Source organism: Lepisosteus platostomus, chromosome 26 (assembly GCF_059453375.1).
Source record: "Lepisosteus platostomus isolate fLepPlt1 chromosome 26, fLepPlt1.hap1, whole genome shotgun sequence".
Lineage (NCBI taxonomy): Eukaryota > Metazoa > Chordata > Actinopteri > Semionotiformes > Lepisosteidae > Lepisosteus > Lepisosteus platostomus.
The window spans coordinates 9,983,685-10,002,500 of NC_142636.1; the positions used below are offsets into that span (position 1 = coordinate 9,983,685).

General features: G+C 48.9%; 1 protein-coding gene across 4 annotated transcripts in view; it reads left to right on the top strand.

The window, feature by feature from the left end:
- Positions 1–18,816, top strand: part of rorc (RAR-related orphan receptor C) — a 41,498-nt gene that overhangs the window by 13,051 nt on the left and 9,631 nt on the right. The window contains exon 1 of one of the 4 annotated variants that reach the window (XM_088620699.1): positions 14,071–14,948. The exons of the other annotated variants lie outside the window; for them this stretch is intronic. Within the exon in view, the coding sequence (XP_088476825.1) occupies positions 14,912–14,948 (37 nt within the window). The 5' untranslated portion in view covers positions 14,071–14,911. Of the gene's footprint in view, positions 1–14,070; positions 14,949–18,816 lie in introns of those variants that run through there. 4 annotated transcript variants of the gene reach the window in all.

The window sequence follows — 18,816 nt, forward strand, 5'->3', positions numbered from 1 at the left end:
CTTCTGCTCCTCCCCCCCCCAGCGCAGTGCAGACTGTCTCTGGCTCCTCCAGCTCGCCGCGCTGATCCGCGGGCCTGGGGTTCCTGGGGTTCTCTCCCTCGGACAGATCCCTGCGCCCCCACCATTCTCTCGCTCCCTGTCGCGGGAGGCGCTATATACGGGTCCGGTGGCCCCCCCAGTCTGCCCCTGCCCTGTGCCACACAGCCTGCCAGCGCGATCGCCTGGCGTCTGTGGTGAGCGCTGAGCACTGCAGCTCTCGTGGCACCTGTGTGCGCAGCCTGCGGGCGGAGGCTCCGGGCCCGCACACACAGGGCTCGGGGCACCACTGCCAGCTCAGCCTCGTATACGTCAGGCCCTGCTTTGATGTGTGCGACGACCTGCTCTTCCAGCTCGGTCTCACTGTGATCTGTGTCTCTGTTACAGGTAGAGACAGCCCTTATAGAGTCAGGATATTAATCTCCCTGCCAGTCTGGGACAGACAGAGAGCTGTAAAGGAGCCCCAGTCTCACTGTGATCTGTGTCAGTGTTACAGGTAGAGACACAGCCCTTACAGAGTCAGGATATTCATCTCACTGCCAGTCTGGGCAGACAGAGAGCTGTAAAGGAGCCCCAGTCTCACTGTGATCTGTGTCTCTGTTACAGGTAGAGACACAGCCCTTATAGAGTCAGGATATTAATCTCACTGCCAGTCTGGAACAGACAGAGAGCTGTAAAGGAGCCCCAGTCTCACTGTGATCTGTGTCAGTGTTACAGGTAGAGACACAGCCCTTACAGAGTCAGGATATTCATCTCACTGCCAGTCTGGGCAGACAGAGAGCTGTAAAGGAGTCCCAGTCTCACTGTGATCTGTGTCTCTGTTACAGGTAGAGACACAGCCCTTATAGAGTCAGGATATTAATCTCCCTGCCAGTCTGGGACAGACAGAGAGCTGTAAAGGAGCCCCAGTCTCACTGTGATCTGTGTCTCTGTTGCAGATGACTGTCTCTGTAAGGGCTGTATTGACAAGCTAGACGCTAGACCAGCTCAATCGTGTGTTGATTAAACCTGTAGACACTGCATGAGAGTCATCTCCTGAAAGAAATGAACATCAGTTCATTGGTTCTGTGTTACACTCCTGTTCCGGGTTATGAAACTGTTCTCAATGGAATGAGCACCCCCTTATTTATACTGCTGCTTGGAGCAGAGCGCCCCAGCCCCGGGGACCCCCAGGTGTTTAAGGTACCAGAGGAGCGGGGTGTCCAGAGGAGGGAGCTGTGGAGCTGCAGGGTCAGGGGGTGTCAGCTGAGCTCTCTGCCCTCGGGAATCCTCTCCCCTCCCTCTGATCGCGGTCCGGCGGATTTATCGGGGACCTGCGAACCCCTCGGGGCTGGGGCTCCCCGGGAGCAGGAGCGCAGTGACTGCGGTATGTCGGCGCTTCGTCTGAGCTGCCGAGCCGTCTCCGGGCCAGCGGAGCTATCTGAGCTTGTGGACCGTGTGTCACAGTAGGAACACGGCGCGAACCTTTCACTGTCCGTCAATCAGGAGGCCGATACCTGCAGGCATTCACTTTCAATCTCATCTCTTCTTTACCCCAGTACATATACTATACAACAGCGGGCGGAAAGCAGTCACCGGGGGTTGAAGAAATGATGAGATCGAGGTCTTAAATCGTTTATCTGGAAATTGTAACCGAAGGGACGAGTAAAAGAAACCGGATCTTTCCGAATTTCTATCAAACCTTTTTTTTCCTCGCCTGCGCGCGCGCGTACGAGCGGGTCGGGCGGTCCGGGCGGTCCGGGCGGTCCGGGCGGTCCGGGCTGACCCGCAGAGCCGGTGCCGTTCGAGCCGGCGAGCCCTCCTGCCGCTCTCTGGCGACACAGCTTCAGCCGGGCTCGTGAGCGGCAGGCAGGCCCGGGAGTGACATCGGCTCCTCAGACCCCGGGCCGCAGAGCTACAGAGGCTACAGGCTGTTCAGTTCGGGTGCGAGAAGCCAGCGGCCCTGCGGTTCTGATCCAGCCAGCCCGTTCAGCACCGCGGGCTGCGGGCCAGACTCTCCACGTCCACGGGCTCCCGGCCTTACCTGCACCGGGATCTCTTTTGTTACTAGAATAACAGCCCCCGGCAGCTGGCGCGCGCAGAGGGCTCGTCAGCGGCGCGCGCGGGGGGAAATCCCTGACTGCGAGCGCCCGCAGCGCGACAGCGGCAGAGCCACGTCGTCATGTCGGGATATAGTGTCGGAGCAGTATAGGAACGGAGTTATGGATTAATATAGTAATATGGCAATATCGTGATGTCGTAATGGATTCATGTAGTAATACAGTAATAGAGAAATGGATTAATATCGTAATATACTAATGAAGTATTATAGTAACAAAATAACATAACACAATAATAATGGAGTAATGGGGTAATACAGACCTTCTCCAGCATGAAGGCTGTGGTCTTGTTAGTGTCAGATTTTTCCTTTATTGTCAACACCTCCGTTAAGGGCAAACAGTCTGCATTTAATATTGAAGTCAATATCCTTGTTCCTATACAGTCCCAGTCTAGTAGAACAGTCCAGTTACAATAGGAGCTACAGTCCCAGTGCAGTAGAACAGTCCAGTTACAATAGGAGCTACAGTCCCAGTGCAGTAGAACAGTCCAGTTACAATAGGAGCTACAGTCCCAGTGCAGTAGAACAGTCCTGTTACAATAGGAGCTACAGTCCCAGTCCAGTAGAACAGTCCTGTTACAATAGGAGCTACAGTCCCAGTGCAGTAGAACAGTCTGTTACAATAGGAGCTACAGTCCCAGTGCAGTAGAACAGTCTGTTACAATAGGAGCTACAGTCCCAGTGCAGTAGAACAGTCCAGTTACAATAGGAGCTACAGTCCCAGTGCAGTAGAACAGTCCTGTTACAATAGGGGCTACAGTCCCAGTGCAGTAGAACAGTCTGTTACAATAGGGGCTACAGTCCCAGTGCAGTAGAACAGTCTGTTACAATAGGGGCTATAGTAATGTATCTCAGCTGTAACGTGTAACTGAGTGATTCTGTGGAAAATTTCCCACCCAGTGGAGAGTGTTGTTTCCAGTCCAGAGTCGCGCGTATTCTGGTGCTGAATCCTTTGCAATCAGGGATGGATCCTCTGTTTCGTGATGTCACCTGATTACACTCTGTTGTTTTTTTACTGCTCCCTGCAGTCATGAACGATGGTGCAGTTTTCCATCAAAAAGCTGGAACAAAATGGGAGATTCAGGGAAATAAGGGGTTCTACAATCATTCCAATGAAATAAATTGTAGTACATTTTACATTGCATTGACTACTTAACCCCGCCCCATGCCCCACCAAGCCCCTCCCATGTTTATATAACCCCACCCAACCCATTCTAAACCCCGCCTATATCTGACATAGCCCCTCCCCTTGCACTCCATAGCCCCACACTTCATTCTTGTCCAATGACGTTCATCCACGGCGCTGTCTCGTTCTCCGCGACTCCAGTCTAGCGGACTGAATTTATCTTGCCCGCCGGGTGTGTTTTTACACACAGGAGTGTCCGGGACGAAACCTGTGATCTGCGGATCAGGGGTGTCTTCGGGAGCGGGTTTGAAGGGGGAGGGAGCGTCCCTTGCGTTTTTCTGTGAGCCGCTCGGCGCAGGGGGCACTCTGCTGGCAGCGGCAATGACTGCACTTATACGGCGCCCTGCCTCTCAAGGCCTCGCTGTGTCCGTTCTTGGCCGCTGCGACCGAGGCGATCGAGTGTGAGTGAGGGGCGAGGTGAGGCAGCTCGAGGGGGGTGTGAGCTCATTAAAAACCCCTGGGGTCCTCGGGGTCTTTATTCATGAGGACCCTGGCTCAACCACAGCCACCGCCAACACCGTGCATCTTAAATACCGGCCCCTTCGCCCGTTACCCGCTTAGTTAGCTCGCCCGCACCCGGTGAGGCTATTTACAGGCAGCCGAGCCCCTGAGCGCCCCCTGGTGGCAGGTCCGGTGAAAGACCAGAGGAGATCGGGCCGGGCAGCCGTGGGCTCAATCGATCGGACGTCAGTTAGTTGTGGTTGGGGGGGGCTACAGCCGCCCCCCCCCCACGTCCGCTCGCTGCCGACTGACCGACCTCGCGGCTTGCTTACCGTAACCCCCCGCCCAGCTGGCCTGTTTTCCAGCAGTGACGACAATGAGGTCAGCGCGGTCGGCCCGCTGTGCCAGCTGGGGGGTCTCTCGCAGACGCTCGCGCGGGAAATGAGCGTCTCCGGGCCCCGCGGGGGGGCGGGGGGAGGCGATTCCGAGGAAGTCCGGCTGGGGCATCTGAAGCAAACGCACAGTGGAGCGCACCGGCTCGTCTCCGGGATCTCCGAGTCCCAGGCGACGGGCCGCCCGCCTCGATCCCTGGGTCTCATGTAGCCGGTATCGGCCGAGCGGCTTGTGCCAGGCTCCCGCCTCCCTTTGTGCAAAGCTTGGTGCGTCGGTTTTTCACACTTTCCGGCCCCCAGCTGCCCGGTTATCGGGAACCGCGACCAGCGCCGCAGTGTGGGTCCGTGAAACTGGACCACGCGGGTCAAGAGCGAGCCTGCTGTTGTCCCGGATCACGGAACTGATGACGGGGAGGGTGTCATCATTAACGACTTTCCAGTGTAAGATGCCGCAAATCGGTTGTCGTCCCTTCCCCGGTCGACGGAGGGCAGAGAGGAGTTTAGTTTCCGGGGTACAACGTTTTAACACGTGATCCATTCGACTTCTTGTCTTGCCCGCGCAGAGGGGGCTCGTGGGCCGCACAGGCTGCCCCAACGTCGCGTTGCTACGACCTGGTGAACCGTCGCAAATACGGATAGCGTTTTCTGCAGGTGGCTAAAATAACCGTTCCCAAGCTCTCCTGCAAAGGCCACGCTCCCTGGTTTTTGGAGCAGGCGGCAGGGTAGCGTAGGGGTTTACATTACAGTCCAGAGACAGGCTGGTGGGTTGGTGGGCTTCTGGGAAAACTGGCCCTGGTGTGAGTGTGTCCGTGTCGGTGTCTGGGCTTGGGTATCTGCCCTGCAATAGACTGGCGTCCCGTCCAGGGCGTACCCTGCTTTTCCGCCCGGCGTTTCCCGGGATAGGCCCCGGCTCCCCCGTTACCCCGAGCTGGTTGAAGCGTTTAGGAAGCGGACGTGTGGGCAGGTGGGTTGGAAAATGGATGGTCTGTGTATCGCCCCCTGGTGGACACGGTGCTGAAACGCCTGGAAGTGAATGAGACCCCCCCTCTTGGACACGGGGGAGGGCGGGTAACTGGTCACGGGGCTGCGCATTCCCTGCCGTGCGGAAGATATCCTTCACGGATCCTCTCTTGGCTCCGGGAAGCCATCCCGTTTCGGAACCTGACGGCTCACCTTGACGGACCCGGTCGGAGGGCCCGAGGGCCAGCCGGCGGCGTGTCGGTCGTCCGTGAGTGGGGTGGGCGAAGGGCGAGCGTTCGGGGAGCTCCACCCCGAAGATCGCGGCCAGCGTGAGCGGGGGAGGGGGGTCTCCTTGTCCCCCGGCTCGGCTGTCTCGCAGCAAGTGGATTGCTGACCCCCCCCCTTCCCAACCACACAGGGTAACTCCTGACTGCGCGCGAGACTCTGCAAACGAGGCTTTGTAGTATTTTGAATGAATGTTGAAAAAGAACAGTTTTAATCAGCTAGGCAGGATAGACAGGGGCAGGAGGCAATGTAAGCACATCACAGTCACGGTATGATTAATGTGTTATTAGCAGGGCTACAGTCATTTGTAGGCCTGGAATGTAGAGCACATCAGAGAGCTTACAAATTTCACGATTTTACTTATTCTCTCCCCCCCCTCTCCAAAGGCCTTCTTGAGTGAAATCGGCCTGTTTGCATGTGTGTGAGTACGCCTGGCCCTGTTAATGATATTTTTCTTGTACGTCTTCTGGCTTCACAAAGTGGCCGGATCTGCGAACTCGATGAAAGATAACGATCTGGGCTCTTCTGAAGAGCGCGTTGGCGAGACCCGCAGCGAAGTGCAGAGAAGTCCCGTGTCGGAAACCGTGCGAGCTATTTTCCCTGACGGAAGCCGAGCAGAAACGGCAACAGCAGCAAACGGGCTGGCGACGGGTTTGCAGCGCAGGCCCCTGCGGCTGTGGCAAGGCATTGCAAGATCAATTTCGAGACGATGTAAGGAAAGCGATCGGTGAGGCACCAGGAAACAGTGTAGCAGAGTGACAGAAGAATCGCCGGGGATCTGTCGCAGGATCGTTTCATTGATTGTTTTAAGACAGTGTAGCAAAACCGTTACAATATTCTTTTAAGACAATGACACAAAATCATTACAATATTCTTTTAAGACAATGACGCAAAATCATTACAATATTCTTTGAAGACAGTGTAGCAAAATCATTACAATATTCTTTTAAGAGTGTAGCAAAATCATTACAGTATTCTTTTAAGAGTGTAGCAAAACCATTACAATATTCTTTTAAGACAGTGACGCAAAATCATTACAATATTCTTTTAAGACAATGACGCAAAATCATTACAATATTCTTTGAAGACAGTGTAGCAAAATCATTACAATATTCTTTGAAGACAGTGTAGCAAAATCATTACAATATTCTTTTAAGACAATGACACAAAATCATTACAATATTCTTTTAAGACAATGACGCAAAATCATTACAATATTTTTTTAAGACTGTGTAGCAAAATCATTACAATATTCTTTTAAGACAATGACACAAAATCATTACAATATTCTTTTAAGACAATGACGCAAAATCATTACAATATTCTTTGAAGACAGTGTAGCAAAATCATTACAATATTCTTTTAAGACAATGACGCAAAATCATTACAATATTCTTTTAAGACAGTGTAGCGAAATCATTACAATATTCTTTTAAGACAGTGATGCAAAATCATTAAAATATTCTTTTAAGACAGTGTAGCGAAATCATTACAATATTCTTTTAAGACAATGACACAAAATCATTACAATATTCTTTTAAGACAGTGTAGCGAAATCATTACAATATTCTTTGAAGACAGTGTAGCAAAATCATTACAATATTCTTTTAAGACAATGACGCAAAATCATTACAATATTCTTTTAAGACAGTGTAGCGAAATCATTACAATATTCTTTTAAGACAATGACACAAAATCATTACAATATTCTTTTAAGACAGTGTAGCGAAATCATTACAATATTCTTTTAAGACAGTGTAGCAAAATCATTACAATATTCTTTTAAGACAGTGATGCAAAATCATTAAAATATTCTTTTAAGAATATGTAGCAAAATCCTTACAATGTTGTTTTTTAGAAAATGTAGCAAAATAGTTACTCCATCAAGACAATGTAGCAAAATTGTTACAATATTGTTTTAAGCCAGTGAAGCAAAATCGTTATGGTATCATTTTAAGACAAAGTAGAAAAACCGGTACAGTATTGTTTTAAGAATATGTAGCAAAATCGTTACAATTCTCCGGCAAGACAATGTAGCAAAATCGTTAAGGTATTGTTTTAAGACAATGTACTGTAGCAAAATTGTTACAATATTGTTTTAAGACATTGTAGGAAAAAAATTACAATATTGTTTTAAGAATATGTAGCAAAATCGTTACAATATTGTTTTTAAAAAAATGTAGCAAAATCATTACTCCATCTAGACAATGTAGCAAAATTGTTACAATATTGTTTTAAGACAATGTAGCAACATTTTTACAATATTGTTTTATGTCACAAAACATTGTCGCAAAATTGTTATGTTATTGTTTTAAGATGAGGTAGCAGAATCCTTACAAATTTGCATTGAAAAATGAAATGTAGCAAAGGAACAGCAAAGTTGTTTGGGGGTAAAGCAGCAAAATCGTCACAATATCAATTTAAGAAAAGGTAACAAAATTGTTACAATACTGCTTTAAGACGATGTAGAAAAATCATGATTTGCTTTGAAAAAAATAAAGCAAAATTGCTTTAACAAAGTATAGCAAAATTGTTTTGGGAGACAGCACCATTATTTCAAAATCACTTTGAGACAACATAGCAAAATCGCTACAGTAGTGCTTCCAGATAATGTCGAAAAAGCATTGCCGAATCTCTCTGAGACAACAAAAAGAGCTTAGAGGTACAAAAATCATTGTACCTCTACAGACACGACAGCAAAATCATTGCGTATTTGCGTCAAGATAAGAGCAAAATCATTGCAAAAAATCACTTTGAGATGACGCAGCACAGTGTTTGCAAATGTGTTTTGAGATAACGGCACAATCACAGCAGCATCACTTTGAGAGGACAGCACACTGGCTTAAAGGTGACAGGGAAAGATCGCTTCGAGGCCACACCATGAAATGGCTTTGAGAAAATATGGCGAGCATGAAGCTATGTTAGGTGATTCTGCTGAAATGTTCAGTTTTTCCCAAAGTTCCCCGATGCTCTGAGACGCAGGTCTCCACGCACCGGGGTATGTGGCCTGGCGGCCGGTTCTGTTCTGAGGAGATGTGGTTTCTCGCTCGGTACAATCAGGCCCTGTCCTCCTTGTGACATTTACTGAAATGTCGCACTCTGAATCGCTTTAAAGACTTCTGAAGCCCAGGCCAGGCGTGGTGACATTTCTGTGTGTTTGTCTTTTGTTCGGCATGCGAAAGGGTTTTTTTTTGGTTTTTGAAGTAGTCAAAAAATTGTGAAGGTGGGACATTTTTTTTGAAGTTTGGAAACTGCAAGGTCGTCAAGTTCCGCCGCGGGTTTGAAGTTGCGAGTCTTGTTTTCTGTTGTTATTTGTCCTTTGAAGTCTTGAAAGGTGGTGGGGGGGGGGGGGAGGGTTTTTTTTCGCCACCTTTGTTATGAGACGCAGGTGTGAATTCTGAAGTGTTTAAGGTGTGAGTTTTTGAAGCGCCGGCGCAGGGAGACGTCGTCTTTGATCGGCGATTTGCTGGGTTTCGTTTTTTTGAAGAGGTGAATCTTCGGGGGTTTTTTTGGGGGGGTTTGTGTCCTTTCTCCCTCTCAAAGGCCGTAATGCCTGAGCTGGCAGGCAGAGGTCGATGGCGAAGGCGTCTGCGGCGACTGTCTGCGACAGCAGTATCGCTTGAGGGCGGGCAGGAGCAGTTCGCGCGACCCCGGCTGGCGGGTTTCTCTGGAAGGGCCTTTGGGCGGTCACGCGGGCTGAGCTGCGGAAATTCCGCAATTTCTGAATTTCGGGAAGATCTTTCTCTCACCCTTGTCGTTCTGTCTCTCACACCCCAGAGAATTACATACCAGGGTCAAAGGTTAAGCAAAAGCAACAACAATTAGCAAGTTGTTACTGAGAGACAGGCTTGGAGGTGCACTTCCTACTGCACTGTGACAGATACTCTGGGATTAGAGGAACATCCTTCCCTAAATTCAGAAATCTAGTCCCAGAGTTCCCACACCTGCCAGAATCACAACGGGTCCCAATCCTACTGGGAGAGGGAGGAGAGAACTCAGTTGAACAGGCAGCCCAGTGTGTGATCTCCTGTCACAGCCTGAGGACCAGTGAGCCTGTCTCCCAATAATGCTCAATATGTTTACAGTATATGTAAATATTTTATGATATGTTTTTGTTGTAAATGTCTGTATTATGTCTGTAGAATTTATTTTACTTTTATTTTTGTTTTGTTTTGTGCTAATTTTATTATTTTTATTTGCTTTGGCAACACTGATTGTACCCATCGGTCATGCTAATAAAGCACCTTGAATTGAACTGAATTGAAAATTGAATTGACAGGTTCATTGTTCCTCAGGCTGGGACAGGAGATCACACACTGTATTATTATTATTGAGAGACAGGCTCACTGTCTGTTTCTCAGGCTGGGACAGGAGATCACACACTGTATTATTATTATTGAGAGACAGGCTCACTGTCTGTTCCTCAGGCTGGGACAGGAGATCAGACACTGTATTATTATTATTATTATTATTATTATTATTATTATTATTATTGAGAGACAGGCTCACTGTCTGTTCTTCAGGCTGGGACAGGAGATCACACACTGTATTATTATTATTGAGAGACAGGCTCACTGTCTGTTCCTCAGGCTGGGACAGGAGATCACACACTGTATTATTATTATTGAGAGACAGGCTCACTGTCGGTTCCTCAGGCTGGGACAGGAGATCACACACTGTATTATTATTATTGAGCGACAGGCTCACTGTCTGTTCCTCAGGCTGGGACAGGAGATCACACACTGTATTATTATTATTGAGAGACAGGCTCACTGTTCCTCAGGCTGGGACAGGAGATCACACACTGTATTATTATTATTGAGAGACAGGCTCACTGTCTGTTCCTCAGGCTGGGACAGGAGATCTCACACTGTATTATTATTATTGAGAGACAGGCTCACTGTCTGTTCCTCAGGCTGGGACAGGAGATCTCACACTGTATTATTATTATTTTTGAGAGACAGGCTCACAGTGCAGTAGAAATCTGAATCTGTCTGTGTTTCTACCTACTGCAAGGAGAACACAGCCTGTCCCCCATTGAGCAGCCAGGTCTGACTGTGTCCAGTTTCTATGGTCAGGCTGTGGTCACTGAGCGTGTCCTGTTTTTCTTCTTTTCTTGCCACTGTTCTCTCTCCTTCAGTCTCTCCCTCTCTCCTCCCCCTCTGCGTGCTGTCTCTATACTATCTTGCATGCTGATGCTATCTCTCCTATAAGACTATCACAGTCATCTGTGGCCTCTGCTTTTATGTAAAACTTCCCTCTCTCTCACTTCTAGGTCTCTCTATCTCTGTGCTGTGCTGTGAAAGCGATACATGATAAACTGACAGCAGTATCGCTTGAGGGCGGGCAGGAGCAGTTCGCGCGACCCCGGCTGGCGGGTTTCTCTGGAAGGGCCTTTGGGCGGTCACGCGGGCTGAGCTGCGGAAATTCCGCAATTTCTGAATTTCGGGAAGATCTTTCTCTCACCCTTGTCGTTCTGTCTCTCACACCCCAGAGAATTACATACCAGGGTCAAAGGTTAAGCAAAAGCAACAACAATTAGCAAGTTGTTACTGAGAGACAGGCTTGGAGGTGCACTTCCTACTGCACTGTGACAGATACTCTGGGATTAGAGGAACATCCTTCCCTAAATTCAGAAATCTAGTCCCAGAGTTCCCACACCTGCCAGAATCACAACGGGTCCCAATCCTACTGGGAGAGGGAGGAGAGAACTCAGTTGAACAGGCAGCCCAGTGTGTGATCTCCTGTCACAGCCTGAGGACCAGTGAGCCTGTCTCCCAATAATGCTCAATATGTTTACAGTATATGTAAATATTTTATGATATGTTTTTGTTGTAAATGTCTGTATTATGTCTGTAGAATTTATTTTACTTTTATTTTTGTTTTGTTTTGTGCTAATTTTATTATTTTTATTTGCTTTGGCAACACTGATTGTACCCATCGGTCATGCTAATAAAGCACCTTGAATTGAACTGAATTGAAAATTGAATTGACAGGTTCATTGTTCCTCAGGCTGGGACAGGAGATCACACACTGTATTATTATTATTGAGAGACAGGCTCACTGTCTGTTTCTCAGGCTGGGACAGGAGATCACACACTGTATTATTATTATTGAGAGACAGGCTCACTGTCTGTTCCTCAGGCTGGGACAGGAGATCAGACACTGTATTATTATTATTATTATTATTATTATTATTATTATTATTGAGAGACAGGCTCACTGTCTGTTCTTCAGGCTGGGACAGGAGATCACACACTGTATTATTATTATTGAGAGACAGGCTCACTGTCTGTTCCTCAGGCTGGGACAGGAGATCACACACTGTATTATTATTATTGAGAGACAGGCTCACTGTCGGTTCCTCAGGCTGGGACAGGAGATCACACACTGTATTATTATTATTGAGCGACAGGCTCACTGTCTGTTCCTCAGGCTGGGACAGGAGATCACACACTGTATTATTATTATTGAGAGACAGGCTCACTGTTCCTCAGGCTGGGACAGGAGATCACACACTGTATTATTATTATTGAGAGACAGGCTCACTGTCTGTTCCTCAGGCTGGGACAGGAGATCTCACACTGTATTATTATTATTGAGAGACAGGCTCACTGTCTGTTCCTCAGGCTGGGACAGGAGATCTCACACTGTATTATTATTATTTTTGAGAGACAGGCTCACAGTGCAGTAGAAATCTGAATCTGTCTGTGTTTCTACCTACTGCAAGGAGAACACAGCCTGTCCCCCATTGAGCAGCCAGGTCTGACTGTGTCCAGTTTCTATGGTCAGGCTGTGGTCACTGAGCGTGTCCTGTTTTTCTTCTTTTCTTGCCACTGTTCTCTCTCCTTCAGTCTCTCCCTCTCTCCTCCCCCTCTGCGTGCTGTCTCTATACTATCTTGCATGCTGATGCTATCTCTCCTATAAGACTATCACAGTCATCTGTGGCCTCTGCTTTTATGTAAAACTTCCCTCTCTCTCACTTCTAGGTCTCTCTATCTCTGTGCTGTGCTGTGAAAGCGATACATGATAAACTGACAGATAAATAGGCAAATTAGATTGGCCCACGACACAGATACACACAACCAGGAGACAAAAAGATAGACAGGCACACATCATGAATGGACAGCTAGGCAGACTCACACCACAGACAGACAGGTATAGACCTGCATCATGAACAGACATAGACCCACACCACAGACAGATACAGACCCAAACTATGGACAGACAGATAGACCCACATCACAGACACAGACCCACACTGTGATCACGCATACTCACACCACAGACAGATACAGACCCACACTGTGATCAGACATACACCACAGACAGATACAGACCCACACTATGGACAGACAGACCCACACTATGGACAGGCAGATAGACCCATACCACAGACAGATACAGCCCCACATTATGGACAGACAGATGGACTCACACCACAAACAGATACAGACCCACACTATGGACAGACAAACAGATACAGACCCACATTATGAACAGACAGATAGACCCACACCACAGACAGATACAGACCCAAACTATGGACAGACAGATAGACCCACATCACAGACAGATACAGACCCACACTGTGATCAGACATACACCACAGACAGATACAGACCCACACTATGGACAGACAGACCCACATTATGGACAGACAGATAGACCCACACCACAGACAGATACAGACCCACACTGTGATCAGACAGATAAATCCAGACCACCGAGAGAATGACAGACAGTATCTTATTCCTAATTAAGCTGTCTCCAGTAACATGGGTGCTTTAAATTGGAATTTGTCCCAGCTAAACTGTCTCAGATCCATGAAGCAAAATGAAAGTCCGTGACAGCATGAATCTCCAGGACCTGCTCTGACCTCGCTCTGGTCACGCACACAAACGCACACACACACACACATACCTCGAGAACCTCGCTGGGGCCAGGCTGTGCCAATCTGGGTCAGTCTTCAGTACCTGAGAACACTGGCGCAGATCGGATCTCAGCCCTGCCCCGTCTTTGGCGATGCGCTTATCTTTAAAGGTCAAAGGGCGGGGAAGAGGTCACGATACGCAGCCTCAAGGTGGAAGTTATTGATGGACCAGATTGCGTTTTGCGTTGATGAGCCAAACAAGCCTGATTGTTTTTTCTCATAATCTTCTTCAGATCTGATGACAGGACTGTCTATCTGAAGTTGCTGATAAGATGGTGAACCAGCTTTTCTTTATAATTCTTCCACAGACCTGACAGATGTCTACAGATGGCGGTGATGAGAGGATTTTTAGTCAAGTTGTTGATAAGACAGAGATAAAGTTACTCTCCAGCGCTGATGATGATGAAGGAGTGTGAATGGGAAGATACAGAGGAGCTTGACTGAGTGCTGTACAGTGACTCTACAGCTCTGATGATGATGAAGGGGTGTTCATGTGAAGATACAGAGGAGCTGGACTGAGTGTCTCTACAGTGACTCTACAGCTCTGATGATGATGAAGGAGTGTTCATGTGAAGATACAGAGGAGCTGGACTGAGTGTACAGTGACTCTCCAGCTCTGATGATGATGAAGGAGTATTAGTGTGAAGATACAGAGGAGCTGGACTGAGTGTCTGTACAGTTACTCTCCAGCTCTGATGATGATGAAGGAGTGTTTGTGTGAAGATACAGAGGAGCTGGACTGAGTGTCTGTACAGTTACTCTCCAGCTCTGATGATGATGAAGGAGTGTTTGTGTGAAGATACAGAGGAGCTGGACTGAGTGTCTGTACAGTGACTCTCCAGCTCTGATGATGATGAAGGAGTGTTAGTGTGAAGATACAGAGGAGCTGGACTGAGTGTCTGTACAGTTACTCTCCAGCTCTGATGATGATGAAGGAGTGTTTGTGTGAAGATACAGAGGAGCTGGACTGAGTGTCTGTACGCTTGTGAAAGAGAGGAGGCAGAGAGAGAGGGTGGAGCCGAAGTCATAGAAAGAGCGAGACAGAATATCTGTGTCAGTATCTTGTCACTGATTGTTGTGATTGAGAAGCTTCGAAAGCTCTTCCTCACCCCAGAGGGGTTTCGGTCTAATCAGGGCAGCCGCTGTTGCTGCGCGCTTATCGCCGAGACGACACGGGCGGGATCACACACCACGACTCCAGCGCGGGCACGCTTCCTTCCCCACGGCTGTGCTACTGGCCCCTGCTGGCCCCTGCTGGCCCCTGCCGCCCCCCTTTTATCAAGTCCCATTGACGGCACTTGCTCTTCTGTAGGGCCAGTTAAAGAAGGCCCCAGATCTGGCTCCTGCTGTGCAGAGTAATTCAATTAAGCGTGCTGGTTAATTAGATGTGAAGGCAATTAAACAAGGGCTTCCCAGCCCTGCTCTCTGCGATGACAGTGCTCTTGATGACTTCGTTGCGCCCCGAATGGAGTTAATTCTTGTGGCCTCTTCAGTTTCCTTGCAGCTCATGTTAAACAGTCCAGTATTGGAAGGTTGTTTTTCCTTTTTTTAAAAAAAAACAGGCCTTCTACGTCCCCACCATGAAATCGCACAGGGACAGCGGAGCCCCGCAGCAAAGTGAGTGCTTAAGCAAGCGCGTAACGTCTCCGCTGTTAATCGAGCGGTAATTACTGAGCCTTAATCCGCCCAGTGAAAGGCAGTCGGTTTAAGGGGGCGCGGGTCTGGCGGGAAGTGGAGTGGACGCCGGGCGCGGGGAGGAGGTCGCCCGGGCCGAGCCCCCCGCCGGTGTCTTCGCTGGCGCTGCTGCCTCGGCGCGCCTGACTCACTCTCACTGGGGTTTGTGGTTGCACTGTTGGGGCCAGGGTGTTAACCCACAGGGTGACAGAGCAGAGCCTGGAGTCGACACACCGAGACGCTCACGCACACACGAGTGCTCGCTCGCTGTCCCCCCAGAGCCAGCCCTCATAGGATTTGATCATGGTTTTACCCTGATTACACCATGTGCATTTACTCTGCTAGCAGGTATCAGACTTTACCCCATCTTGGTGGGGTTTTACCGTGGGCTTTACTGCACTGTACTGTGCTTTTACCCTGATCTCACTGGGCTTTACTGCACTGTACTGTGCTTTTACCCTGATCTCACTGGGCTGTACTGCACTGTACTGTGCTCTTACCCTGATCTCACTGGGCTGTACTGAACTGTGCATTTTACTGTGACTGCCAGTACTATCTTAAAAATACTAAATAACCTTGACATACTGTATGATAATACTCTTAATGTGAAGTTACAGAGGAGCTGGACTGAGTGTCTGTACAGTGACTCTCCAGCTCTGATGATGATGAAGGAGTGTGAATGTGAAGATACAGAGGAGCTGGACTGAGTGTCTGTACAGTGACTCTCCAGCTCTGATGATGATGAAGGAGTGTGAATGTGAAGATACAGAGGAGCTGGACTGACTGTCTGTACAGTTACTCTCCAGCTCTGATGATGATGAAGGAGTGGTAGTGTGAAATTGTAAATATTCTGATTGATTCAGTGGCTGGGGGTGTTTTGAAGTTTGAAGATCTGAATGAGTTAGACTGAGTTTCTTTTTCAGTTTGCTCAGAGATAAGATGAAAGGAGCGATTGAAGTGTTCATTAATTTTTTTCTAAAAATAGCCCACGTTAATTTCGGCCTGGCAGAGGAGTTTCCAGACGCATGCGGTGCGTTTTAATGCTGATTTAAGAAAAACATTTTTTAAAAAAACAGAGAGATCAGAAGCTGAGAGCCTAGCCTACGTGCTGCGTGCAGGAAGTGCCTTTTGTTCTGTCAGTAAATCTGGTTTCCAACCACTGGGAGAGGAAACTTGCTCTCAGCAGCGCGAGGGCTTGGAGATCAAACGCGTTCACAGAAACACGCACAGGCATCTCTCTCTCGACCTGCCCCCCCCCACACCCCTCCTGAACAGATCCCACCTCCTGCTCTCTCTTGGGCTCCCGGTAACCCCCACACTGGGGGTCTCAGAGTGTGTCCCAGTGTGTCTGAGAGTGTCTGACAGTGTGTGTCAGTGTGTCTGAGAGTGTGTCTCAGTGTGTGTCAGAGTGTCTGACAGAGTGCATCGGTGTGTCTGAAAGTGTGTCTGAGAGTATGTCTCAGTGTGTCTGACAGTGTGCATCAGTGTGTCTGAGAGTATGTCTCAGTGTGTCTGACAGTGTGCATCAGTGTGTCTGACAGTGTGCATCAGTGTGTCTCAGTGTATCTGAGAGTGTCTGACAGTGTGTCCTGGAGTGTCTGAGAGTGTGTCTCAGTGTGTCTGAGAGTGTGTCTCAGTGTGTCTGAGAGTGTGTCTCAGTGTGTCTGAGAGTGTGCATCAGTGTCTGACAGTGTGTCTCAGTGTGTCTGACAGTGTGCATCAGTGTGTCTGACAGTGTGTCTCAGTGTATCTGAGAGTGTCTGACAGTGTGTCCTGGAGTGTCTGAGAGTGTGTCTCAGTGTGTCTGACAGTGTGTCTCAGTGTGTCTGACAGTGTGTCTCAGTGTATCTGAGAGTGTCTGACAGTGTGTCCCGGTGTGTCTGAGAGTGTGTCTCAGTGTGTCTAAGAGTCGAAAGTGTGTCAGTGTGTCTGAGAGGGTGCACCAGTGTGTCTCGTGTGTATTAGGAGGTCCATGGTTCTCTGTGTTCAGCTCAAGTGTGGTTTCTAAGTCCGTGTGTTCCACCCCCTCCCCCTCCTGCCTCTGCCTGTGCCCTCTGGTAGGGTGGCAGCAACACTTTCTCTGACTTCACACCCGCAGGGTGTCAGGAAACCAGCCTGCCCAGCGCACTCTCGCTTCCTGCTGCCAGGCTGGAGGTTTGTCTTCATTTCAGTACGATCAGGAGCTGGTCCTCCTCAGCCACTCCAAACTGCAGCTCAGCCGTGTCCAATTCCAAGCAGCCTTCCCAAGTCCGATCCGGGAATCCCAGCCCCTTTCCACGTGACTTGAAGACAGGGGTCTCAGCCCTCTCCTGGAGGTCCTGGTCTCTTCTGGCTTTTGTTCAGGCTGAGTCATCAATCAACCAACCCGATTCTCAAATGCAAATGCAAAATTGATTTTTCTAAAGGTCTTTTACAGCTGATCACCTCTCAGCCTGGCTGGCAGTGTTACAGTCACAGAGCTAATTAAACTATTACTGTGTACCTGAGAACACGGGGAAGAAAAGCCATCCTTAAATACTTAATTGCTTAATTGGAACTTAATTGCTTAATTGGTCCCAGGACTGAAGATCAGTTCATCATTTGATAAGAGACTTGCTGTCGCTAACCCACTGCACTGCACTGGGGCAAAAAGTTTCTCAAGCTGCCAGACAGTTTGTTTTGTTCAATATGACTGTGAGGCCCTGACTGAGACACTGACACACACACAGGTGAGAACACACACTGACCTACATATAGACACACACCACCTGTCACACGAGTTATCAGACACACTGAATCACACATTGTCACACTGACATACACAGGTGAGCGTACACACTAACACTGACACATACAGTTGGTTACACACACTGAGACACACAGGTGAGCGCACACACTGACACACAAAGTCAATCACACACACTGACAATCGATCACACACACACACAGTCGATTACACACACTGACACACACAATCAATCACATGCTGACACACAGTCGATCACACACGCTGACACAAAGTAGATCACACGCTGACAGTCGATCACACACTGATGCTGACACAAAGTAGATCACACACGCTGACACACACAGTGGATCACACACACTGACACACACAGTGGATCACACACACTGACACACACTGTGGATCACACACACTGACACGCTGACACACACAGTGGATTACACACACTGACACGCTGACACACACAGTGGATCACACACACTGACACACACTGTGGATCACACACACTGACACACACTGTGGATCACACACACTGACACGCTGACACACACAGTGGATCACACACACTGACACGCTGACACACACATTGGATCACACACACTGACACACACTGTGGATCACACACACTGACACGCTGACACACACATTGGATCACACACACTGACACACACTGTGGATCACACACACTGACACACACTGTGGATCACACACACCGACACGCTGACACTGACACACAGACTCTGACCCCAGACGCGAGTGCGCGCTGTGAGCTCTGTGCGTCTGGCCGCCAGGCTGCCGGCTGGGTGGGGGGGTGACATTCGAAGGGGGGGGGGGGTATTCCTGGCAGACCGGCAGCAGATGAAAGACAGAATTACTGGCAGCTCTCCCGTGTGAGCGAGAAGGAGAGGGAGCGAGCCGATCGAGAGAGCTGCTTGAAAGAGGGATACTCAGATCGAGAGAGTCCTGGGAAACCACTTCAGACGAGGCCGTGGTTAACGACATGACCCCCCCCCCGTCCCCCGTCCCCCAGCTTTGTTCTTGACCGCGCGACGTTCTCGAATGACTCTCTCTGTCTCTCTAACGTTG